This window comes from Amblyomma mixtum, chromosome 1 (assembly GCF_055824585.1).
Source record: "Amblyomma mixtum isolate Tamu chromosome 1, ASM5582458v1, whole genome shotgun sequence".
Taxonomy (NCBI): Eukaryota; Metazoa; Arthropoda; class Arachnida; order Ixodida; family Ixodidae; genus Amblyomma; species Amblyomma mixtum.
This window is the reverse complement of record NC_143012.1, coordinates 255,822,915-255,848,584: the sequence shown is the minus strand read 5'-3', so window position 1 is coordinate 255,848,584 and position 25,670 is coordinate 255,822,915. Positions and strand designations below refer to the sequence as shown.

At 47.7% G+C, this 25,670-nt stretch overlaps 2 protein-coding genes across 6 annotated transcripts in view; one reads left to right on the top strand and one right to left on the bottom strand.

Annotated features, from left to right (window-relative positions):
- Window positions 1-7,772: 7,772 nt before the first annotated feature.
- Window positions 7,773-19,050, bottom strand: Lamtor1 (Late endosomal/lysosomal adaptor, MAPK and MTOR activator 1). The gene is made up of 5 exons (XM_089565778.1): window positions 18,897-19,050; window positions 18,466-18,533; window positions 17,983-18,075; window positions 14,121-14,313; window positions 7,773-7,955 (listed from the first exon to the last, which is right to left on the bottom strand). The coding sequence occupies exons 1-5, from the start codon at window positions 18,936-18,938 to the stop codon at window positions 7,860-7,862; spliced, it is 492 nt and encodes a 163-aa protein (XP_089421904.1). The 5' UTR covers window positions 18,939-19,050; the 3' UTR covers window positions 7,773-7,859.
- The window catches only part of AsnRS-m (asparagine--tRNA ligase, mitochondrial), a 34,414-nt gene continuing 25,308 nt past the window's right edge, over window positions 16,565-25,670 (top strand). For 3 of the 5 annotated variants that reach the window (XM_089565776.1, XM_089565773.1, XM_089565774.1), the window contains exons 1-3: window positions 19,219-19,557; window positions 19,628-19,734; window positions 25,109-25,232. In XM_089565776.1, the coding sequence (XP_089421902.1) occupies window positions 19,420-19,557; window positions 19,628-19,734; window positions 25,109-25,232 (369 nt within the window). In that variant the 5' untranslated portion in view covers window positions 19,219-19,419. Of the gene's footprint in view, window positions 16,588-19,218; window positions 19,558-19,627; window positions 19,735-19,875; window positions 20,085-25,108; window positions 25,233-25,670 lie in introns of those variants that run through there. The other 2 variants (XM_089565775.1, XM_089565777.1) reach the window with 2 other exon arrangements.

The window sequence follows — 25,670 nt, the reverse complement described above, 5'->3', positions numbered from 1 at the left end:
TCGGCCAACGACAGTATAATATATGCTCCCTAAGAAGTTTTTTTGTTCCATTTTTTTTTTCCGAACTCAAGGACTTTCCACAGTAGGCGTGAAATACTTAACGGTTACAGTCTGCTATCCAGAACATCCAGTTCTAATAACCAAAACTTTGTTATAACCAATTAAAACCACACCATCATCATAATCAGGATAGCTAGCGACAAGTACAGTAGTCTCCGAGGCCTCGCTGAGAAGTGTTTTTCCGAAAAATTAGAAGGAACCATAAAATCTATGACCTGGAACAGATAAGCGACGGAGTGCACACAGGGAATACCCAGCTTACTATAGAAAGTATAGCAGCATATAATTGATCATAGCGCAAAAAAAGCCAAAGTGCGGAACATTCAAAGCAACCATTGTTTACTTCAGTCTTCCGTGCTGCTCTATACTTGAAACTTGCATAATATGTACATAAACTCGCCCGGGAAAAAATTATAAGCCAGCAACTACCAGTGCAGTTCATGGGCAACAAACATCCTGAAGTTTCACCACGTAAAGATGACATAACCAGCAGAGGAGACGAGCCTTCTTAGTCAAGGGGCGTCGGCCGATCCCCTGGTGACAAAAGCGTGACCTACTTGAAAAGAAAAATTTAATCGTCTGGTTTGGTTTATGGGGTTGAAATCATAAAAAATGCAACTGTACTTTTATAAGTACATGGGCACTAACTAAACTAAATAAACTGTACATGGTGACAAAAATGCTCCGACAGACTAAGCGACTTTTGACCACGTAGGATTGCAACATTAAATCACAAAAAAAAGTCAGCAATTCATTTCTCGAAAATAGCATTTGCCGAAAAAACCACAACTTGCACTCTGAAATGAGCATCGATAAAAGTCAGCCGAATTTGCAAAAAATAAAGACTGAAAAGCCCAAACCCCATTAGTAAACGGCTCCCAGGCACTTTTGCAGGCACACACTTTCATTTCCATAAGAAAATACTGAGCACATTTCTGACATGTGCCAGCTAAAAGAACACTTACAAGTTACCTGGCTGTAAAAATTGAGTCCAACAAAGCAAGCATCTATTAAGTATTAAAGCATGTGTATACTGTAGTACTCATTGCTATAGTGCTACAGTGCCAGTATATAAAACCATGCAGTGGGGCTACATGTACAGACCCACTTTGAATGATCGGCAGGGCTCCAACAGAGCCATTAGAGAAGTTTGTAGCTTATTGCAGTTGAATATGCACCACGATACGCACCGTGAACAGCAGTACTTTTTCAACTGGTAGCCAGATGTATAGCTTATCATTAATGGGCACTTTTGCTTCATAAAGGAAGCTGGACACACAACAGGCCCTTGCTGCAATTCTGAACTTCACCTCATTGGTGGCCTGGGCCATTCATGTCGACCAACAGTAGGGATGGTGTCCAGCACCATTCCGGATAGAGCCAGTAGTAGAAAACATTTGTTCACAAAAAAGGTAGATAAAGAGGTGAAAATACAGATTTTGGGTGGAGTCCTTATTCCAGGACCCCAGTGTCCACCGCTGTTGCTCTTGCTTGGGATATCAGATTACGCTGGGTCGCCAAATCAGAGCTGAGCAGGGCAGACTCCCACTGTTCCTCGGATTGATGATTGTCTAGTTCGAGGGGCTTGGCACCGGAGCAGCCCCATGTTACATGGTATGTTGTTGGAATTCCGCCACACCAGGGGCAGATTCCATCATATCTATCGGGGAAGATGATATGGTATTTGTGTAGGTTAGGAAAGGTGTTCGTCTGTAGTTGTCGCCAATCCCTCGCCTCTGCCGCCGTCAGCTTACGGTGTGGTGGGGGATAGACTTGCCTTTGAGTTCGGAGAAGGAGGAGGCGTTCGCCGTAGGCAGAAGGGAGAGGGGTGAGGTCGGGGAGGTTAGTCGCTCGGTTAGTGTATCCTCGAGCTAGACTGTCCGCGGCCTCGTTTCCCTCGAGCCCCTCGTGCCCGGGAGTCCAAGTGATTTGGTGCTTGCATGTGGAGTTTTGAACATTTGGAGTAGTCAGAATGGGAGCGATGGAGCGTGGAAGTCTGCCAGAGAGGAAGAGTCGACACGCCGACTGGGAGTCGGTAACAGTTTTTAGGTCACTTCCCGTGGTATCGCCGTGCTGGATGGCGAGGCTGATTGCAGCAGTTTCTGCTACTGTCGGAGAGCAGTTTCGTAGGGAGGCGCTGGCGATTTCCTTGAAATTGGTGTCCAAGACAACCGCTACCGCGTTAGTAGAATTAGGGTACATGGCTGCGTCGACATATACAGCATTTCGTGCCTGTCGATGTGTGTGGCGCAGGTAGTCCACTCGCGCTTTTCGTCGCCCCTTCTGCGGGTCCGGGTGCATGTTCTTCGGGAGTGGGGCTACATACACGCGAGTTCGGAGAGTCGAGGGTAGGTCTTCGTAGTCCTGTACGGCGCGTATGTCAGCCGGGGAGCCCACTCTTTCCAGAATTGCGCGTCCAGCTTTGGTGGTGAGGAGGCGTTCCTTTTGCGAAACAAGGACGGCTTCTCGAATTTCATCAATGGTGTTGGTCAGTCCCAGGTCCTCAAGGTGGCAGCCGGCCGTGTACATCGGGAGGCCTAATGCATGTTTGTAGGCGGTACGGATGATGGCGTCGGCCTTATCTCGTTCATTCCCCAGAAGTGTTAGGAATGGGAGACCGTATGACAGGCGGCTCATGAGTAGGGCCTGTATCAGTCGGATGGTATCCTCCTCTCTCATGCCTTTTCGGTTGCGGGTGATGCGCCGAATCATGCGGGAAATCTGGAGGGCAGTAGTCCGGAGACGCTGTAGCGTGTGGTTGACTTTCCTGTCGTTCTGAAGCCAGAGACCCAGGATGCGGATGAGAGGGACTTCCTTTATTCTCGTGCCTTCGAGGTAAACCTCGATGTCGCCTGGAGATTTGTAGGCATAGCCCTGAATGCGGATAATTTCGGACTTGTCGGGTGCGCAGCGGAGGCCGCAATTTGCTGCTTGTCTTTCTACGCAGGTGACTGCCTCTTGTAAGGTGTTTTCTTTGTCGGCGAGGGAACCCCGGGTGGACCAGATGGTAATATCATCGGCGTAGATAGTATAGCCGATGCCTTCGATAGCCTCGAGTGCTCTTGCCATGCCGATCATAGCTATATTGAAGAGGAGAGGAGAGATGATAGAGCCTTGGGGAGTGCCTTTGTTGGGTGTCTGCTCTGTGTCGGAGCGGACATCTCCCATGCCAATGGTGGCCGTGCGGTTGCTGAGAAAGTTTCTGATGTATTTAAAGGTCTTGGGTCCGCAATCGAGGGCGCTGAGTTCTTTCAAGATGGCGTCGTGAGAGACGTTGTCAAAAGCGCCTTTCAGATCAAGTGCCATAATGAGGTGCTCGCCGCCTCTCGGGATGTTGCTGAGTACTTCTTCCTTGAGAAGGAGGAAAGCGTCTTGTGTAGACAGACCTTTCCTGAAGCCGATCATAGTGGGTGGAAAGAGGTTGTTGTCCTCTATGTAATTTTGGAGGCGGGTCTGGATAACGCGCTCGTATAGTTTGCCCAGGCATGAGGTGAGGGAGATGGGTCGTAGGGCTTCCAGGCTTGGTGGTTTACCTGGTTTGGGTATAGTAATTATTTCGGAGTGTTTCCACTCTGCAGGGAGTTCTCCCGCCTCCCACAGGGTGTCGTTTATGTAGGTAGTGAGGACCTCGATCTGCGACTTGCTCAGGTTTCGGATCATCCCATTGGTGATCTTGTCCGCGCCAGCTGCCGTGTTGCGTGTGGCAGATCGAGCCGCGGCGTAAACCTCGGCAGTGGTGATGGGGGCGTCCAGCCTCTCATTTGGGGCTCCCGTGTACGAGATCGTGCTGGGGGGATGGGGGGTGCCGATATATTTGGTTTTGAGGGCGGTGAGAAGGGCCGCGTCGTCTCCGGGGTATAGATGGGCGATCTTCTTGAGTGTGCGGTTAGTGACAGACCGCGATGTTTGCGGATCGACGAGGCTGCGGAGGATCGCCCAGGTGCGGGAGGTCCCCAGCGTGCCGCGTAGTGATTCGCAAAATTCCTGCCAATTCTGTTGAGAGAGAAGCTGTGCATAGTCTTGTGCTTCTGCCGTGATCTGGGCTATGCGGAGTCTCAGGGGACGGTTGAGACGTTGGCGTTTCCATCTGCGAACCAGAGCCCGTCGGGTCTGCCACAACTTGAGAAGGTGACGATCAACCGCCGGATTATCGGGTGTGCATTGTACTTCGGTAGTGGCTTGCTTGTGTGCTTTCCTAATATGTTCACTCCATTCCGTGATTGATTGAATGGGGTCTTCTGGGACGGGCTGTGCTCGGTATTTAGTCCAGTCTGTGATTTTGGCTGTTCCCAGGGTGCGGCGAACGTTTGCGGAGGCGATAGACGTGCTGACGATGTAGTGATCGCTTCCTAAGCTCTCCCCGAGATTCGTCCACGTAGCGTTAGAGATGTTCTTGACAATTGTAAGGTCAGGGCATGAATTGCGCGTGACGCTGTTTCCTTCGCGGGTTGGGTATAAAGGGTCAGTAAGTATTTCCAGGCCCAGGGCATCCCGGGCTCGAACCACGCTCAGACCACGCGGCGAGTTGGTTTTGTAGCCCCATTCACTGTGGGGAGCATTAAAGTCACCGAGTGCGATAAGTTGGTGCGAAACAGCTAGCTGATCTACCTCTTGAAGTATGTCAGAGAAATTGGCCTTGGTTGCTCGTGGGGGGGTGATACACGTTCAGAACAAAGGTGCTTTTACGGCCCCTGTTGTTGGGGATAACCTCGACCATGTTGTAGTTGATCTCCTGTTCTCTCAAGGAGTGTTCGACCACAGTGATGTCCTTAGAAACAAGGGTGGCCACTTTCGGCGAATCAGGGTTGTAAATGGTGTAATATCCCATTAGTGTCGGCGCCGTGTGTGCTCTGATCTCCTGTAGGCAGATTATGTCTGGTCGAATCGGGGTTACGTGAATGTATTGCTTCAGGAGACTTTGTTTCCTCCTGAAGCCTCGACAGTTCCACTGCCAGATTTCAAGTCTGTCGGGAGTGCGTGACTTGGAAGGCGGAGCCATCTTGAGCGCTAGTGAAGCTCTTGATGGACTCGTTGTCACTGCTTACAGCGACAGCCGCGGACGCGTTTGTGCCTTTATACGCCTTTGCTCCAGGATTGTCGGCAGTTGTGAGACGTTTACGACTGGGTGCCTTTGTGTCGATAAGGGCTCGCTGGGTCGTGAGCTCTGCCTTAAATGTCTCCAGTTTCCCAGCAAGTTGAGCCATTTGCGAGCTGATCGTTTGTAAGAGGGGTCGTACGCTAGCGAGGATGCGGGATTCGATACGAATTTCCATATCGCTGATGAATGTGGGGGAGGTCGTAGCCTCGGACTGGGGGGGTGTAGGCGTTACAGGTGTTGGAGTGGGTTGGGAGGAGGTCGGCGGTGGGGTTTCAGGTGGTTGTTTCGCCGTGTTTCTTGGGGGTGGTATTGGAGGGGTGATTTTTCGAGTCAATTCTACGATTTGGCTCTGCAATTTGGCTACTGTGCGCGCCAGTGTGTTACATTCCGCACATTTTGGTGGTGTGGGAGCATTCTGAGGAACAGGGGAGCCCTTGACAATTTCTGCCCAGCTCACCTGCTTGTTGTTGGATTTGTTGTTTTTCTTGCCTGCTTTCCCCTTGGACTGGGGATGCTGGGAAGCGTTGACGTCGGATCGGGTGGCGGAGGCCGACCTGGACCGGCTTCCGCTACGGCTGCTGCTACGGCTGGACGACTCGCCCTCTCTGCTGTACCATCTCCGGGAGCGGAATTGTGGTGGGCCATCCTTACGGGAGCGGCGTTGCTGATCGGTAGAGGAGACCGAGTCAGGCATCGACTTGAGCGGTTTTAGCCGGTTTGGGCAGTCCCGGCTGCCAGTCGTGTGCGCTCCATCGCACAAAGCGCACTTTGGCTGGCATCGATGGCCGTCGGGTTGATTCTTTTCCCCGCACTGCCTGCAGGCTACGGTGTTTGGGTTTGGACAGACGTCGGAGCGGTGACCCGGCTGCATACACACGTAGCAGAACTGTCTCGCAGCGCGGTAGGGGAAGCACCGGATCTCCGCTCCTTCGTAGTAGACGCATTTGGGGGTGATGGGGCCTTCGAAGGTGAGCAGCATTGAAGATGTCTTGCCCATTCTTCTGGCGTTCAGTAGCGTGACGCCGTGCGTGCGGATGCGGATGCCAGCTTTGATTGCTTCGGGAGTCTCGCTGTCAGGGATGCCGTGTATGACTCCCCTCCGTTCTTTGTCGCTGTACGGCACGTAGGCGTTGACCGCGTAGGTGTGGTCGCCTAGTGTGAAGCCGACAATCTGCCTGATCTCGTTCGCAACATCGGGATGCGGCGTGCTTGCGATCAATATGTTGGAGCCAGGGCGAGGTCGCGTGATGTACTTGCCACTGACTTGTTGTGGGTGTTGGCAGGCGTTGCAGATGGCCTTGGAAATTTCGAGGTTGGTGAAATTCTTGACGGCGAGGCCTCGATGAGGTCGAATGACGATTTTAAAGTCACTTTTGGGTAGAGGTGGGAGACGGGCACGGGAACCGCGGCTCTTGAGGCTGGTCGCGGGGACGCGGTCAGTCATCGGGATATGCGACGAGACACCGCTTCCCTCCAAAGGGCTGTCGGCAATTTTGGCAGCTTTTCGGAGCTTCCTGGTCTTGTATTTGCTCAACGCTTTCTCCCAGCCATCCTGCTGGGAGGTTTCAGGCGAGGAGTTGCGAGATGAGCGAGCCACCAGGTCACTATCGGCAGTATGGTGTTGTAGGTCCATATCCGAGTCGGCATCTTCATTTGGTGGTAGTGGGGGGGCCTGCATGCCGCTGGGACCAGCGACAGGCGCGTCCGAAGTCACTTTTTTTTATTTGTCAACATATCTTTCTGAAACTTAGCACCTGGGTGTATCATTGAATGCTGATTTCGAATATGCATTTAGATTTCAAATATCGCAGCTGGAAGGAGATATATGGCAAAATAAAATATCCTAATTAGGTCATTTCTTACGGGCCTTTTTAGTAATTTATCAGTTAAATAAACATTTTTAAAGAATAAACAGACATTTGCAAAGGCCCAAAGCACATCCTAAAGCTAACAGAATTTCTACAAACTAATTTTGTTGATCATAAATAAACAACAAAGTTGGAAAGAAAAAATGACGTGGCAGTAATTAGCCCGCACTTGGCCTAATTGCTCATATATCATGTTTAAAGGAAAAAAGAAAGCTTTAGGATGTGCTTTGGGCCTTTGCAAATGTCTGCTTATTCTTAAAAAATCATTTTTTAACTGATAAATTATTATAAGGGCCCGTAAGAAATTACGTAATTTGAATGTTATTTTGCGATAAATTTTCTTCCGGGTGAGATACTTGAAATCTAAATGCATATTTGAAATTAGCATTCTATGATACACCTGCGTGCCAAGTTTGAACAAGTTATGTCGAAAAATAAAAAACAAGTTTTCAAGACCCTCATCCCCCCTTAATGTAGAAGCAATAAATTTTAAGAAAGTACTGTAGAGATACATGCACGTAAAACAGACAGCCATGTCAAGATGAAAATTATGTCATATCAGCTAAATGAACAAGTCTACAGACACTACCCTTTCAGAACTTGTGTGCAGCATTACATATAAAGACATCAGCAAGGTTAATTATAACTACATGGAAAAGGTGCCCATACAAACTGTGCCCTGCCCTCAACTGTACTGTAATAAACACTTGTGGAAATACTGCACTGCAGCGAAGGACACAATGCAGTTACATGTGTGAAGGCGTTTTATGGCAGCATATGTACAAGAATACAGTTCAAAAGTAGGCCACGCAAGTGGGGGACACTAGACGTCGCTAAGGTGGACTGCACAGCTGGACTACCAGGTCTTCCTTGTGCTCAACCTGCACATCAGCCAGCACTTGCTGAACTTTCTCCATCAGGGTGTCCATCTGTAAAAAGTGGGAGCACAACCCTTGAAGCACATATACTATGCAGTGTAATAAGACTAAAAAGAATTGGGGAAGGCATATGTACCTGACACCACCAGCAAAACAATCAGGCTCAAATTTGCAAAGATAGGGCAGCCAAATGGTAGCCACCAGGTTCGTTCCTGACATATCCTACCATAGTCATGCAGATACACCACATCTCAGCAGGAAATGGCCAACTTCGGCCTCGCAGCCACAAGCCAAGGTGGCTCCCCTTTACGCCATCTGAGGTATCCTGTGTACCATTTTCTCTGCGTAGGCACTCCGTGGAGATGGGCCTCTTGAGTGCAAAAACAATGGCAGCAAGTACACAGAGCACACTGTGTAGGAGCAACTAAAGACCACACAGGTGACATGTACATATGGTAATAAGGTGGGGCTAATTTTGGATTCACAATACCTATTGGATCTTTTTTTACTCTGCTGGTCTCAAAAGCCCCACCAATGGCTGTGTGATCTCAACCACGGGCAGAGAGTTTTGGGAATTCTTTGAACCTCATTTTCCCTTTTGCCCATATCTAGGCCAAGCTGCACCTCGGAGACTGCCGCCTTAAGAAGGCGATATCATACGCCAGCTTGCATCAACCATTCAACACACCGCTCTGTCGCAGCAGCAACTTTCCAAAGGTTGATGACAGAGTTTGGGGAGAGGCTAAGTGGCACTACACACTTGCTTACCACCATGACATTATCATCTCTCACCTTTGAGGACCACTTCTGCCATCTGGAGGACATCCTTGAGAGGCTGCATGCTACCAGCATCACTCTCAACTTGAACAAAGCTCAGGTTCAGGAGGGACCTCCATCTCTCTGCTTGCTTTCACGAATGAGAGCAGGCATGTGCTGCTGAGTGAGGAAAAGGTCCGAGCTATCCCCAAGTACTCCGCACCAACAGATACACACCCTGAGGTACTATCTGAGTGTGATGAACTAACTACTACCACCAGATTGTCCCAAACTGAACCACTCCGCAGGCTCCCCCCTTGATCATGCAGTTGAGGAAGCCAGTAAGCTGGACCTGGGGTGCAGAGTGGAATGCCGTATTTTGAGCACTATCAAAAGCTCTTGTGGACACAAATGAGCTCGAGCTGTCCGATTTGAACAAGGAGTTTGTTGTCTTAGCTGACGTGAGCAACCTTGGTCTAGGGTCATGATGTTCTTTGACCAGCTGACTTCGCCAGCAGGTAACTGAACCCTGCATAGTTTTAGCACTATGAAAGTTTAACCTTTACACCAACGGAGTGCCCTTCGTGGTAGAGACTGACCACACAGCACTGACCAGGCTGAAGCGCTTTCATGAGCACACAGGCCACCTTGCATGTGGGGTATTTGACACCACAGCGGTACAGCTTTGTTGTACACCATCAGAAGAGAAAGGTAGTCTGAATATAGCAATGGATGCCTTATTGTGTGTCCTCATGTAGGCACCTACCAAGGAAATGCGTAGAGACTGGAGCTGCTGACCCCCAGGGCACCAATGGAGCGAGCCATGTTGCCTATGGAATCTATGAATGTAAAGTCAAGAATAACCAATTCCGTATATATGGGCATTAGGTTAATTAACACTACCTCGTCATACCCTTAAGGAGGAGCTTAAGTGCCCTTCCAATTTTTTGTTTGTTTGTTTGAGGCCTGCTTTGTGACAGTCTGCCATAAAACCCCTACAGAGTTTACATAGAACACTGACACCTAAGGCTTCTGAGGCTATGAAAAGTCTTCAGTGCGGTAGTCCTCCCGATATGCGCTGCTGTAGAACCTGAAGGCCCTGTACAGTGATACAATGGATGTTATCCACTGGTACCACAAAACCAGTCAAGGCCTTCAGAGGGCTCCTGCACGGCAACCCAATGTTGCCTTGCTTTTTAAGACTTCTGTGGCTGGCATGGAGCAGCGACTTTCCAACAGTGGACTGGGATTTGAGCTCCATAAAATGGAGAAAAATGACTGGTGTAACAATCAGAGACAGGAAGAGAGCAGAGTGGGATGAGGAATAAACGAGAGTTAATGAAATTCCAGCCGAAATCAAAATGAAAGGGGCTTGAGTAGGGCATGTAATGTGAAGGCGAAATAACTGATGGTCATTAAAGGGAGCGGAATGGATTCCAAGAGAAGGCAAGTATAACAGGAGGCGGCAGAAAGTTGGGTGCGCTGATCAGACTAACAAGAGTGTAAAGATAAGGTGGCTGTAGCTGGCACAAGACAAGCATGATTGGAGAGGCCTTTGTCCTGCAGTGGGCCTACCCAGGCTGATGATATAGAAATGGGGGGCGGGGGCCATCCTGCAGCCATGTCGCTTGCCTGTGCTCTCCTAGCAGATGACATCGTGCCACTGGTGAACAATGTGGACATGCTCCAATCTCTTCTTGACATCTGCTCCGAGGAGGGAGGCCTTTGGCCTTTCGTTCAATACCACCAAGTCTGAAAGCATGCACTTCAAATTTGGAGGGGGGGGTGTGCTGCCAATGGAGGACAGAAGGGTACTTCCAACGTTGCAGCTACAAGGAAGCAGCCTTGCACAGACGACAACATACAGATAACTCGACATCAACATAACGAAACAGCCCCAATTATGTGCAGGACTTTTAGACGAGGCTGCAATTGAAGGTGACCACTTGGCAGGCCTTTCTCAGCTCACGTGCACTGTGGTCCTATAATAACTTTAAAGTTACTAGAACCCTTTGTAAGGCGGCGGCAGTGCCTGGCCTCACCCTCTGCAGCTTGGTGTTCTGCTTGGATTTAATGACACGACAGGCACTGGGGAAAAGTGTGCTGCGCAGCGAACGGTGCCCACAGCTATATACCGAACGAAGGCGCGCAGTCAGACCAAAGGTGGTTGTCTTTTATTCACGTGAAGCTGTGGCTAACGCAGTCAGTTAAGAGCGATGCCTCATCACAATACCAAATGAGAGATGGCCGCGAGAGGTCTTCAAGTGTGTCCACCTCTAGTACACAAACACACAGTGGATGAAATGCACAAAGTGGCTATCAGAGAAACATGAGAGAGAGATGACCAGCTTCGGTGGTGGTGGGAGACAGTGATGGAGAAGTGAGCAATAGTGGTGTACAAATTCGGCAAAGTGGGCATTGCCCAGGTGCAGACACGTGACAAATCAAGAGGTGATGGGCTACTGTGTGAGGCTTGCAGCGCAGCACTTCAAATGTGTGCTGCGGGCCTAGTATACAGCCGGCCCGACCACACGCTGCCCCCACTACAACGCAACAGAGGAGACCATAAACATCATGCTGGAGTGCCCGTCTTCAGCCGCCCATGTCGTGCACAAGCCCCACGTGCAGAGAGCCACATCGACTGCACTGGCATGTTAAATGGCACCACTCGCATCACCTGAGCGACCTGCACTGCACACGGACAGTACGGTGGCAGCAGAAAACACAGCAACCAATGTCGCGAACTGCAGCCATGCCTTTTTGGAAGTGCTAGCAATGGCACTCTGTTTTCACAGACTCAACGAGCACCTCACTGGGACACTGTGGAAATGACAAAACTGGAAGGGACACTTAAGCTCGGCTTTAAGACAATAGCGTTAATGGCTAAATACCCATATATGCAAAATTGGACATTCTCTAGTTTATATTCATGGATCGCTGGGAGTCCTCATACCCCTCCCGGTGCAGTGGTTAATGGGGGGAGGAGGATTGAAAATTATATTTTGTTTTGCATAGAGCAATGAAATTTAGCAAGCTTAAAAGTCCACTGAATGCTTAAGTATGAAAGTTCACTAAAATATCTTAAATAGTTTTGATATTATAAATTTGTATACTATGCCTCAATGCTATACCAAACTTGCAGAAAGCTTGACGTGGCACCAAACACAGTAGGATTCTGCAGTCACAAGTAACTGTTGATGCAGTGACAGTCTCGAAATTTTTTTAGAAGCCTGATATTTTTTTACACAGAATGTTATATCCACTCTTGCATAATGCACTCAATATCGTCATGTGAAATAGGCGACGGATTAAAAAAATGAGAAAGTAATTAAAAAATGCAGGAACGTCACTGCACTAAGAATATATTAACGAACACAATGTAACAAACCAAATGAAAATCTGTGAAGTCATTGTGTCATGCTACGCTTTCTGCAAGTAGGGCAGTCGGCTCAAAAAGCACTTTCGAGAAAACTGGCATTTTCACAAATTTCAGCCAGTTTATTGCTGCCTATGGCAATAAAACATTTGAAAGTCACTTCTGGGCTGTTTTCGGAGAAAATTTTTCAGGATATGATTAGAAAGACCTTATAGGTACGAAGGATTTTTTTTTAGATTTTTGTACTCTGAAAGCCTCATTTCCCCTTAAGTGATGCACCACTAGCGCCGTGGTGGCTCAGTGGTTAGGGCGCTCAGCTACTGAGCCAGAGTAACTTGGTTTGAACCCAACTGCACTGGCATCGTTTCAATGGAGGTGAAACACGAAAGGCGCCCGCGTGGTGAGCGATGTCAGTGCACTTTAAATAAAGATCCCCAGGTGGCCGAAATTATTCTCAAGCCCTCCACTACACCTCTTTCCTCCTTACTTCCTTCATTTATCTTTTCCTTACTGCGCCATGGCGCCCACTGAGATATGTGAAACAGTTACTCGGTCATTTCCTTTCCTCAAAAACCAACCAATTTTTTTTTTCATGCACATCTTTCATTTGTTATCAAGCCAGATTAATAAGTCCGCCAGCATATACAAGTTTACCAAAAACTTGGAGCCCACTGTGACTGCGGCCAGAGCGGGAATGCTGCATAGAAGCCAAGGCCCTCTTGCTCTTTCTACTGATCGTGAAGTCTCTTGAAGGCTGCTGTGGCATTATGCCACTTTTGCACTTTGCTCCTGTTTAACGAGGGCGCTCCACATACTAATGCAACAAGACCAACAAGATGGTGCGCAGGTATCTTATAGCGAATGTGATCAACATTTGCCCTGGCAGGAAAATTCGTTCATTTAATCTGTTGGCTGTTCTAGATTAAACAGTGAAAACAACACTGTTCTCCTGGAAGTGTCTTTCGTTATTTCCTCACGGTCGTCCTGAAGTTCAACACTGTGGTGTGAACATGATGCGTTTCAAGCTACTCAATAAAATGCAATAATCAGTGCGATATGGAGAGGGAAGTTTGTCCCCTGTCACTTGCATTATCATACTGTTACGTGATGGCTGTAGGCAGCAGAAGTAATCTGCCAAGCAAAGGATCGATGGCCTGGAACAGTCGCACAGCACAGAAGCGCGCACCTCAGCGTCGTCTTCGTTCCCCAAAACACTTAGCCGTCCTCTCAGCGTCCGTAGCAATATTACATACATTGAAGACTGTATGCATAGCTGACCCAGTGCCAATGTACTACTGTGAAGCACACTCAGCAGCTTGAGATGGTGTCTGCAGAAATCTTCGAAAACAGCCCAGGCCTTGAACTCCTTGACCAGCTGCTAATCACTAGGGCTTGACAGTTGAAATGCTGTCTAAGCGCTACTTGTTTCTTCACCCACCCAAAACGAGAGCAAACCTCTGCACTTGCACGACGCAAAATGGTGAATGGAGATGACAATAATTGAGGCATGTCTACTTGAGGTCCCATTGCAACAGTTAGTTTTTAAACATCAACCACAACTTTGCCGAGTGCAGTAACGATGGCCTTGAATGCCATGTGTGGTTGAACGATGTTTTGAGACTGCTTTTTTAATTCAGTTCATATTTGGGTGGTGCATTTAGTCTACTCTAACGCGCACATTTTTTCCGTAAAAAAATCATTTCAAAGTGACATGCGCATTACACTTGAGTTAAAAAATGAAACTGTCAGCAACACCCTATTGTCATCGGCATCACACAAAGGCAGCTTGGTATTTCTTGTGCATTGATACTGCGGTATCACTTACCGCAGTAGTGGATGCTGATAGGCCTTGCGAGCATTTTAAGCGTGTTCCCTTTCCCTTATACATGTTAAAAGTAGCCTAAGGGGCATACGCCTGATTAACATCCCAGCCTTTCCTCCTTCTCTTCACCTCTCTATCTCCTTTTTAATGTCGACCTCTGACAAAGACTGATAAGATAAATGCAGAAATTCTACGGGCATGTGCACCTGTGTGACCAAGTTGTGCAACCTGACAAGGTAGCTTCTCTGCAAAACTGACATACCTTCTGCAACTGCAGCGGTGCGACCGGAGGACGAGAGAGTGCCTCCTGTGGAGCACTGTTGCCGCTCAACAAGCAGGGAAGCCCAACTGCAGGCAGCGCCAGCACTGAGACACGCTGCGCATACTGTCGGCCTCGGTTGAGGTATTCGTGCTGCTCCAGCTGAGAGTTCAGTGCAGAGACGTCGATCACGTTGCTGGAAGCGTGGGGGGTAAAATATAAAGTGAGATGCTAAGAGGACAGCCAGTTTACTTTGGCCAAGTAGGCAACATGCCTAACTAGACTTGCGTGTGCTTGTGCTGTTCGCAGTGCCTTTCTTTCTAAGCACAACGCACATTGGGCAGACACGTGGATGCTGAGACGAGACAAAATGGAGAGCACAGCAAAATGCCAGACTGAGTGCTTGCCTACTACCCTGGCATACACTGTATAGAATGTGGCTGCCAGTTCAATTTTGATGTTCTACATTTCCCAGACTTGCTCAAGGTGTTACCAAAATGAAATAATGAACAATTGAAAAATGAATGCACCACTGTTAAATCCCAGTTTTTGCAGGCAAGAAACAACCAGTTAGCTCTCAAGCAGGGAAATGAAACTACTGTACTGACAATGCGTGCTGGGGTCAACACTATAGCAACTCTCAGCATTTTAAAGGTCCCTTGACCAACTCTGGCCAGCTTAAACAAGTGCTATGCATAGAGTGGGCAGCTGAAACAATCTTTGCAAGATATTAAAGCTGTGCATGCTGCAGAAGACTAAAAATTTTTAAAGTAAGGACTAAAAGTAAAAAGACCAAAAAAGGCCTGCTTGACCACCCTCCTGCATTGCCAGTCTCCTTGCCCATACTAGTGATGGCAAGAATGCATGCGCGCTAAACAAATAGCCAAAAAAATTTTGCTGACCAATCACTCCAACTGATGGGAAATGTGCTTCCCGGGAATTTAGCAGCATGTATTCGTTTTCAAACATGGAGCAGCAACCGCTTTAGCTTTGCTTTCTATGCCCCATAGCTTGATGGCAGTGGAGTGGAAGCTACGAGTGTGAAGCAACATCATCCAAACCTGTGTCACTGGCCTGTGAACGCATGAGAACAGCGCACATACAGGAGCCACTGCCTTGCACTTGTAGCTTCCACTCTACTGCAAGCACGATGCGAGAGACAGTATAGCGAATCTGCATTTGTTTGTGGCCTGTCTACTGCATCACACTTCCATTTGTTTGCTTGTTTCTTTTCGTGTTGCAGTTTCCCCGCATGTGTTCGTGCCCAGTGTCTGTAGAGTGCAAACACAACTGGATTCTCATGCATTACCACATTCAACAGCTCAGTTCTGAAAACTATGTTACAGTACAGCACGACATGAGGCCACTCTACTGTGGCTGTGTCCAGGCAGCAGGTGCTGGCATACACCTGCCACAACAAAGACAGGGCATGTCACATAGACATCTAATAGACATCGCAGCTTTGCACTGCCTCCCCCTTTAAAAGAGGAAAATTTTCACTGGTGTAGGCTAGTTATCTTGAAGACAGCACAGCCAAGAGAAGAGTGGAAAAACTGCTTGGTCGTGTCGGCCGGAGCATTGCTATTAATCTTCACGGGAAATATTTGTGGCAGCACTTTGCTTGAGAGCTTCAACCCGCTACAGTACAATATTTTGAGCCAGACGGTGGTCACCAGCCCTTTCAAGGGACAATGACGGTAGATTGGCCTGTATCAACAGACTGCCATGTTTTAATGAGAGTGACATTACCTCCCCTAAAAACAGATCTTCTATGAGTAAGAAAAAGTCAAACAAAGAAATACAGATGGTGCCATTATCGGCCACTTTTGCAACAAAAATCCGATGCATCAAGAATTTTTTTTTTTGCATGCCCCAAGGCTAGGCTGCACCGCCATTTTCCTGGAGTTCTTTTCGGTGTAGACGTCTCGAGACTTTAAACAGTGGCGAGAAAATTTTAGAATCCAATTATCTCGGCAATGAACGCATCTTTTGCTGGCGGACAAACATCAACACACTCAGAGAGAGCCACAGAATCAATTTTTACTAAGACGTAAAGTAGGATGCGGTTGTCCACAGTGTCCCTTTCAGGTAGAAAGGTGGGCCAGCTGGCCTCTAGAGCTTTGCAGACATGCCGTCTTATGATTCCCCAGCATGAACAAAGCTGATTGTGATATTTAAAATCAATGGAAGAGACTGTTGGGGTACCCTTCCATTCCAGCAAAGAAAGACGGGACGTCGAAATGTTCATCTGGTTTGTCTTGCTTAGAAACTGCGTGAGGATGTCACTGGATTTCACTACCACTAGATTTCAGTTCTCAAGCAGTTTCCAGGTACACCTGCCACTGCGCAGCTAGAACTGGTGATTTTTGACCAAGTCCAGCCACGCTTGCAAACTCCAATCTTTTTTTTTTTTTCTTGGCAGAAACCTGACCAGCAGCGTATCCTCCTTCGACTATGGTTGGCCTAAATGGTATTGGATTTTGTGACAATCATAATATAATCGTAATAATTATCCAGAGGTCTCAAACTCCTTCTTTTGTTATATTTGTGCAAATAAGGTACATAAACTGTCCGTAACAACTATATAAAAAAATGAGAATTTGGCGACAAACACAAAATTCTGCGAAAAATACCTGATTTCGCAGAAAACTATGGACCTTAGGCATGTTATCGTTAGGCTGTTGCACTGAGTAGAGTGTGAGGACAGGCATCACATGGCCTGCATGTCAACGGCAGCGGTGGAACTGCTGTCTAACCGTAGTGGTACCCAGAACATGGCATTTTTCCTGATGCTTCGGCACAGTTTGGCGTCAGTGTCCTTGCACGCAGTGAAGAGACCTACACAACCGAGTAACTGGCCTAGGCGTGTGATGACATGAAACAGCGCTACAATAGAAGACAATGTTTGGCGAGGAGGTCGAGCCTGCTGGTCTGCAGACTCAGCGTAGCAGAGAAGTACAATCAAAGCACACGGCTGCGCTACTTAACCCATCAGTACCATATACTGTCGCACCACGAGCCCGTCTTGCATACTCTGCTAGTTTTCTCTCTTTTGGCTGAGCAAAACTCCTAACAGCAAGCTAGCTGTGGTCATGGATACTGACCTTTTTCGATTAAAATGGAGTTCTGAAAATTGAATTCAGCGTGTCTTTATTGTTTTTTTTTTTTTTTTTTCAGTTTAAACTGAAAAAGTCTAACCCCTACACATATGCTAGTAAAGTTAGACAAATGTTTGCTGCTGAAACAACCAATCAACGTAAATGTCAGAATCCTAAGTCCCTGCTTCCTGTATACTTTATTCGTTGCTGTTCTTTCCTCTCCACAGCCTGCCCATGAGCATCAAAAGGAAGCAAGCTGTGTGTCCTTCCCAAGCAACATCACAGGATGCTATGTGGGAACGGCCGATGGGGTGCACCATGAATTCGCGGTACCACTTGATGCATTGCCCCTCTTCGTGACGGTAACAGTTTACCAGATTTGTCACTTTCCACAGTAACTATGACTGTATGGCTAATCTGTGCGTGTTTAGCTGCGCTTGCCATGCGGTCACAGTCAGGATTGAGCATTTTTACTGCATGAACCTCTAACAAACCATAGCCGTCACAAAAAGGGGAATGCATGGAGCGGCGCAGCGGATCTTATCTCTTAGCAGTGCACACCATCAGGCATTGCCACATCCTGTGATGTCGCCTCGGAAGGCAGATTGCTTCCTCTTAAAGCTCTAGTAGCAACTACAATGCATCACCCTATTGTCCTCACAAGCCATGTGGCTGTGCTAAAACTCTATTCACAGTGTCCTTGAATTCTCAGACTGAAATGCAAGCAACATTTGTGCAGTGTGCGAATATAAGCCAAGCATGCTCACGCAGCCGTTTGGTGAATGATCCTGTTGAGAGCGTTCTGGTCGTCCCCTTTGGCAAGGTGCACAGAACCACTTTGCGTGCCGCCATAACTGTCACTGCAAAAGATGCCATAATGCAATTACACAGGGCTCAATACAAAACTACGCACGACGTTAACGAAAGATCTACGGTACAGACACAACACTCTTTGTACCACTGGACTTGGTGGTAGTAACAATTCTTTATGACGGGTTACGTAAAAAGTGACACAAATGCTAATATGCGAAATGGAGACATGCGAGCGTGCAATGCATGCTTTTCCGTACAGCTTGCCCCTTGTCACACAGCGCTGCTTTTTATCTTTGGGCACCTGACTAAAGTGTACGCCTCAACGCTATCATGTTTGCAGATTATAGTTTATCTGATAGGCTTCTTTCAGTACTAAGTGAATACAAAGGAGTCCGGAGAAAACCGACATGCCATTTCAGCTTCAGGCACAAACTTACTGGAAAGAGTGCTGCGATGCATTGCCTACGGGGTTTGCAAGAAGTCTGGAGTTCTCACTGGGTTCATCCTGTCACAGCAAATAAAAACAAAAGGTAAACAAACATCGACATACACAACACGTGGGCAAGCAGCTTAAATACGCCGGGAAAAACAGATAAATCCTGTCACGATTGTGGGCGTTACCTTCACATCGTAAGTCAATACGAACAAGACATGCAACAACAAGGCTCACCGAAACTGTAAACAAACTGTGAGCCTTTGACAGTTTTTGTACTACTTTTTGTCAGCTTTCAAAGCGGCAGAGGAGAACGCCGGTGTCCCAAAGCGGCCAGCGATCAGAGGCAAGCAGAGTCATCTGTTCGTGACAGGACCAGCACAAGTGACGTCGTCGGCAAAGTGACCACTCCGTTTGACATCAAAGCACCACTACCTGTGACCGTTTGTCTTCGTTGCAACTGAAGCAGCAGCCCATTTGTGAAGTGTCGCGTGAAATTCAGTGCACCGCACGCAGTAAACAAACTCTACACCGCACCAGGCATCTTTGACCCGACGCACAGTCATATGACAGTAGGGTCGCATTTGATCGCAACTAACTTGATAATCATTCAAAATAATCTTAGCATAAATTTTAAATAGTAAAATTAGTTCATTAAAAATGATGCGGCTTCTTATGCATGTCAGTAAAGTAATTTATTGTTTCATTGTGCTGCAGGATTTTTACTGCGGGCTATCACTACATCGTGAAACGTGAAATCGCCAAATGCGGCAGCACCGCAGCGGCAGCGGTACGCTTGGTGGAGAAGCGTTTTTCAAAGTTGCGGCACAGTGTCTGTAATTTGCAGATGATCCGAGAATGATCAGGCGCTGTTAGAGGTTGAAGCAGCTGCTGTTTCGTTGCACGGGATTATTGGTTCTTACCGTCGTTGCTGTCGCAAGGTGCACGCGTCGGTGTCATGTGGTTTCTAGCTTGTCGATCGATGGCTTCTGCCGTGCAGCTGCAGAGAACGTTCGGAACGTTTAGTTTCCCCTGCTGCCAGTCACTAAAACAGATATTAGCCTCTAGGGACGTTAACAAAGGCATTGAAATTAAGGTACGTTGAGCGGATAATCAGGCTACTGAGCTATCCCGTTGCTACATTGAACATTTCACTGCGCTTGCAGGGATGGGTGAAAGCGTTGCGAAGACACAAGGATGTGGTGTTTATGGACCTTTCGGACGGAACGGTGTCGTCGAAAGTTCAGGTCGTCATCCCCACCAGCTGCATGAGGTGCGCTGCTGTTTTGCCCGACCTCCTTATTCCCGGCCCTACATTTTCTTGTAACCTGTCCTCTGGTGCTGCGTTTGAAGCCTTTGAAAAAAAATATATATATATATATAAAAAAGTGTAGATATATTTTTGCGACATCAATCAGCCCATTTAAAAGGAATAAAAGGTTCGGTCTTGTTTATTAAAACGCATGAGTACTAAACATGCACAGCCAGGTTGCATGGCGTAACGCCGTGCTAGTAGGTTTCTGAACGTTCTAATGCTTGGGGTCCCATTGTGGAGTACTGACTGCATTATTGCTACAGCACAAAACAGCAAAAGACAGGAGACGGAAAGAACATGAACGACAGGTACTGAACGTCGTTTGACCAGGTGAAAGTGGCAAACTTTTGCACATAATAGAAATAGTTTGAGAGTTGGCTGTGCCTGCGTGCTGCAGCAAAGAATTCTGCACAGTTCTGGTAGACAGCTGCGTGAGCACTCTGTCTATGGTGCTTTCAAATAAAGAATTTTATTTTCTGGTTCACTGGGGTGTGGCACTGGCCACCATTCACGGGTAATGTTAATTGTTTGTCAGATATGCTTTACATTGTAGAGAATTTACGAGGTCGCAGCGGAGCACCGGAGCAAAAGGTCCAGCATGGCAGGCTTTGCGAACCGAACAACCCATGCTGTGCTTGCACACCGAACACGTGCCGTTCAACTTTATTTTCTTCTTTGCCGGCTGGGGACGCCAATCTTAGCGCCTCCGCTTTAAAGCATCGTTGTTCGCTACAGGGCCCGCCGTCCAGACAGAACGGCAAAATGTACGCACCGACGGGGCAGGGATGAGAATGCCTCGGCGGCAGGCAGGTTGGCGGATAAGACAGCAACATCCAAGGGGAGCTCCTGGGGAGGTGTCTCCATGTACGCGGGTTTGAGGCGATCCAAGGAGACTACCTCTTCACGGCCATCCAGCAGGATAGTCGCTGACTTAGTCGTCTTGTTGAGGACACATTATGGGCCGTCGTATGAGGGGGTAAGAGGTGCCTTTACAGCGTCTCGCCTTAGAAAAACATTCGTCGAGGACGCAAGGTTTGGGTGCACAAAGACCTGACGGTCGGATGATCGAGGCGGTACTGGGCGCAGGTGTTGAATGCAGTCCTGAAGGCATTGAAGGTACTACAGGGGCTGGGACGAAGGAGCCGAAGAAACGAACAAGTCTACGGGAAGCCGCAGGGGTGCACCGAAGACGAATCCGGCCGCCGAACAGCCAAGGTCACTACGAAGAATGGCACATAGGCCAAGAAGCGCAATAGGAAGATGGTCAGCCCAGTGCTCACAATCCAGGCGAGCAATGAGGGCAGTCTTGAGCTGACGATGGAGCCGCTAAACCATGCTATTGGCACAGAGATGGTATGGTGTGGTGAGGCAGTGTTTAGTGCTGGCCGAGCAGACGGGTGAGGGAAGTGAAGAGGGTGCATTCGAACTGGCGGCCGCGATTTGTGGAGTGGGAAACCCATGCTGAAGCGAAGGCTTTGGCAACAGACTGGGGTGGATGGCGGCTCACTTTGGCGGACTGGCAAGCATGACACGAGCGGCCCACTGGCGAACGTCGGTGTTAATGTTCGGCCGGAAGTACCTCTGGGTAACGAGGGGCTGTGTGGCTCTAATTCTGGGATGGCAGATGTCGTGAAGTGCATGGAAAATGGTGCGACGAAAGGCCTCCGGGATGAATGGACGCAGTAAAGCCAATGACATGTCGCACCAGAGCAATCTGTGCACAAACGGATGAGGCACGAGCTGCAGACGGAGAGCACGGGGGTGGTCACACCAGGGCTTCAAGCTCAGGGTCTTCTAGCTGTGCCCGGGCCAGACATTCCCAGTCCACAGCAGATGTAGGCACGCCAATGGAGGTAATGCGTGAAACTGCATCAGATGCCTCATTGTTGATGCCTTTGATGTGCCGGATATCTGTTGTAAACTCCGATATGTAGGCCAGCTGACGAAGTTCGTGGGCGACGTACTTGGAAGAGTTCATACAGAACACATACGTCAGAGGCTTACGGTCCGTTAAAATGTAAAATGGCTGGCCCTCCAAGGAGTGGCAGTAATGCTGCATGGTGGAGTAGATGGCGAGCAGCTCACGGCAAAATACGCTGTAGCAAGTCTCGGTAGGTTGGAGCTTCCGAGAGAAGAAACCTTGTGGGTGCCACTCGGAGCCGATTTTCTGCGACGTCCCATGGGTGCAAGGTAGCGTCAGGCGGAAGGTCGCCTGAGGACGGTAGGTTGCTGGGGTCGGTGATCTCATAGGCCGGAGTCACCACTGTGGGGAATTTACGGGGTTGCAGCGGAGCACCAGAACAAGAGGTCCAGCATGGCAGGCTTCTCGAACCGAACAACCCGTGCCGTGCTTGCACAGTGAGCACGCACTGTTCAACTTTATTTTCTTCTTTTGCCGGCTGGGAACGCTCATCTTAGCGCCTCTGCTTTACAGTGTCTCTGTGCGCTACAGCGCGTTTGGATTGTATGGAGAACAGTTTAGCATTATTGTAGTTATGCGGGTTGGCAACTTCAGAATAGCAAGGTTACAGGTCAAGTGATTAAGCGTATTTTTCACAGAAACACTATGCAAGCAATCAAGGACGGTGAGAACAGACTAGCACAGACTCAACATATTTTCTAGAGAGGCATGGATATTCGACGTGTGGCTCAACCAATATTCAAAAACTGTCTTTTGTTGCCATGTAAGGTAATCTCAGAGGGCTGCTTATGTGGCGGTTACCCTTTCTTTTGGGATGGAAAATGCCTTGGCAAGTGTATATGCCACTTGGTCACACTTTTCCTCAAAATTCTTGCTTTTATCAACAATGGCTGATGTGCATAGATGCATGCGCAGCATTGCAGGGGTAATTGAGACGCTGCTTCATTTCTTATTGAAAGCTGGTGTTCCTTCAGGTAGTCGTTTGGTGCAATGATCCATCTGGCTGATGTACACCTTCCTGCAAATTACTGGCGTTTTGTAAGCTGCTGTGGATACACACAGCACTTTGCACAGATTGAAGTATTTTTTCGAATACCATGGCTAACTGGCACAGGGCTGAAGAAAATACCACTGCACTGTACTTATTTGTGATGTTTACAAAGTGTTGATACATGGGGTTGATGTGCGTGAGGGACACTGTATGGGATGGCTCTAGATTAATTTTGATTACCTACAGCTTTTTTAAAGGAACACTGAGGACAGTTCCATGCAAGAATTGTTCTCTTTAAAAATTGATGCTTGTTTCTGGTGTTTTGACATTTGCCCGGCAGCGAAAGACTCATTTATAGCCGAGAAAAATATTCCCGCTGGTCTGTTCAGACTCGTGACATCCTTAATGAAAAAGATGGCTTGTCACTGTTTTAAAGGGAATAGCAGTGTAGTGTGCAGCCTCTGGGATATGTGCCCAGAAATCTGCTGCGACACGTGCATTTGACCTGCTAAATCGGCCACTGGTGGTGACACCTGAGTTTTGCTTTTTATTCTTTTCTAGTTTATGAAAGCTCCATTTTCAGTGAGAAGTTTCTCTTTTGGGATTCAAATGTTGCAACCTGTCGATACAGGCCAACTTAAATTTGTTCTCGGTGTCCTTTTATTATGTGTTGACAGCACGCTGGCATTTTTGCATTTCGCCTCCACAGAAATGTGGCTGCTGCAGCTGGGGTCCGATTCCATGACCCTGGGCTCAGCAACTGAACACCAGAGGCACTGAGCCACTGCAGTGGCCTGTTTCAAACTGTAGAAGGTGCTGTGTACGTGAGGGACTGATTCATGCCCCACCTGTTTAGTGTGGCATATGGTGTTACGGCTGTTACTTCCTGACATGCCTTGCTCATCACATACTGCAAGAACATTTTGGCCTCTGCATCTGTAGCCGAGGAAGTGAACCCTGTCTTCTTTAACGTGCAGACCTGATTGTACAAATTGACCTGTACCAAATGTATGCGCAATGCCCCCAGAGATGTTTTCAAACAGAAGGAAGCAATGGCTCCCTTCTCATTCTCTTAATGTTCACACTCGTATGGCAGTAGGTCTTTTCGAGCTTGTAGCAGGTACAGGCGCGGACAAAAGTAAACGGAGCACGCAACTGTCTTCGAATATTTTTCACGCGTCACCTAATTGAAATTTCCAGCAGTGGTACGCGAGTGCTGGTAGAGGAGGTTGGTGGGCTTTCTTGTAGACAAACAACGCTTCTTCATTGCCAATGGAGAAAGCGAAATTGCACTTCGAACGCAATAACGTGCTCCGTTTACTTATGGCCGCGCCTGTACCTCCAGCAACCTTAATGCGGTGTAAAGCTATTGCTGATATTTAAAAACTTCATTTCATTACATTCAAGCAATTTGTGAGTGAAGGTGAGACCTTACCCATCATGCTCAAAAGTAGAAAAAACTTCTCCCACATTATCCGTGTTCATTCTTTCGGATTGGTCTGAAAGCAACAAGGATCAACCAGATAGGATGTGTGCAGATACCATGGAAAAAAAACTGCATTAGCAATGCATCAGTTGCAATGTATGAAAGTAGATTTGTCTTTAGTGCACATTAAAGAACCCCACGTGGTCGAAACTTCCGGAGCCCTTCACCACAGTGCCCCTCGCAGCCTGAGTTGCTTTGGGACGTTAAACCCTCATAAACCATAAACCTTTCTAGATACTTTTTTGGGGAAAAACACAGCGCACTCCTAAGACACGGACAAAGAGAGGCAAGACGATACAGCGCTGACTTCAACTTATTATTTTATTGTGGAGCAACTTATATATACGTTCGAAAAGTGGGCAGGAAGACATGGGTAACAGCTGCTGTGTTTGCACGCGACAGAAAGATGACAAACTAAAATTGAAAAGACACATGAGGGCAAGGGTGACCCTTGGAGGCAACAAAAAATGAAAACTAGACAAGATAAAAAGACAAGTGGAGGGTCGATTAAACGGATGACGCGAGCAGGCAGTACAAGAGACAAAAAACCCTAGGAGATGACAACAAGTGAACAAAATGCACTAAAAGGCCAATAAGACCATTTTTTTTAATGGTCTTTTTAGCCTTTTAGTGCATTTTGTTCACTTGACAAATTTTTGTCAGCAATTTATGTGCCCCTCGTGCCTAACCATCTGGGTAGAACCAGTGTCCCTTGCAGTATAGGTTCTGCTGTGCTAAATCAGAGCGCCATATTATAGTGTCTCTTGCTCACTGTGGCTTCTTATGAATACTGCCAGTACACTAAAGCTTGCAATGACTGTGTTTATTAGTATAATTATGTGCTCTTGCAGACGCCTGGAAAGTGTTTTTCAATGTGTAATTTGTCCTTTCATCACAGTTTTCCTTTGCATTGTGTATTGTGCATTACTTTCAGGCCAGAGATCGCATATGGGGCAGCTGTACAAGTTGTTGGAAGCCTTGTGGCCAGCTCACATAAAGGTCAAGAGTTTGAAGTACACGCTGAAAATATTACTGTGTTGGGACCATGTGATGTTGAGGTAGGAGCTTTATATAGTTTGTATGTTAGGTGCATGGATATTTAGTGAGTTTCTCTATTTAGTAGATAAATACCTGTAACCTGTGATTTCTTTGTCATGATAGACATGTGGCTAATCAGGAGACTCTCATTGATTTTTTTGTAAGTCCTGTTACTGTATTAAGTCTCATCAGGAATACTTCCTTTTGATGGATTTTTTCTTATACTAAAATGAGCTGTTTATGTAATTGTTGTGTCCCCTTATTGCTTTTGTGTGTGTGCGCCCCCGCGTCCTCCTCCTAACGACAGTTCGCATCCTCCTCCTAACGACCACTCAATCCTCCTCCTAACGACCACTCGCATCCTCCTCCTAACGACCGCTTGCCCCTCGTCGCACGCTGTCGCCGGATGCCCCCCCACGGTGCGCCCCCGCACCCTCCTCCTGTTCTGGGAAGCCACT

Bases quoted from the DNA above. Each gene is read 5' to 3' on its own strand.
- Lamtor1 (XM_089565778.1), bottom strand. From the start codon at position 18,938: ATGGGCTGCTGCTTCAGTTGCAACGAAGACAAACGGTCACAG. The intron at 18,534-18,896 runs GTAGTGGTGCTT...TTGCTGTGACAG, and splicing joins ACGAAGACAAACGGTCACAG to GATGAACCCAGTGAGAACTC. The intron at 14,314-17,982 runs GTGAGCATGCTT...CCACGCTTCCAG, and splicing joins ATCATTCACCAAACGGCTGC to CAACGTGATCGACGTCTCTG.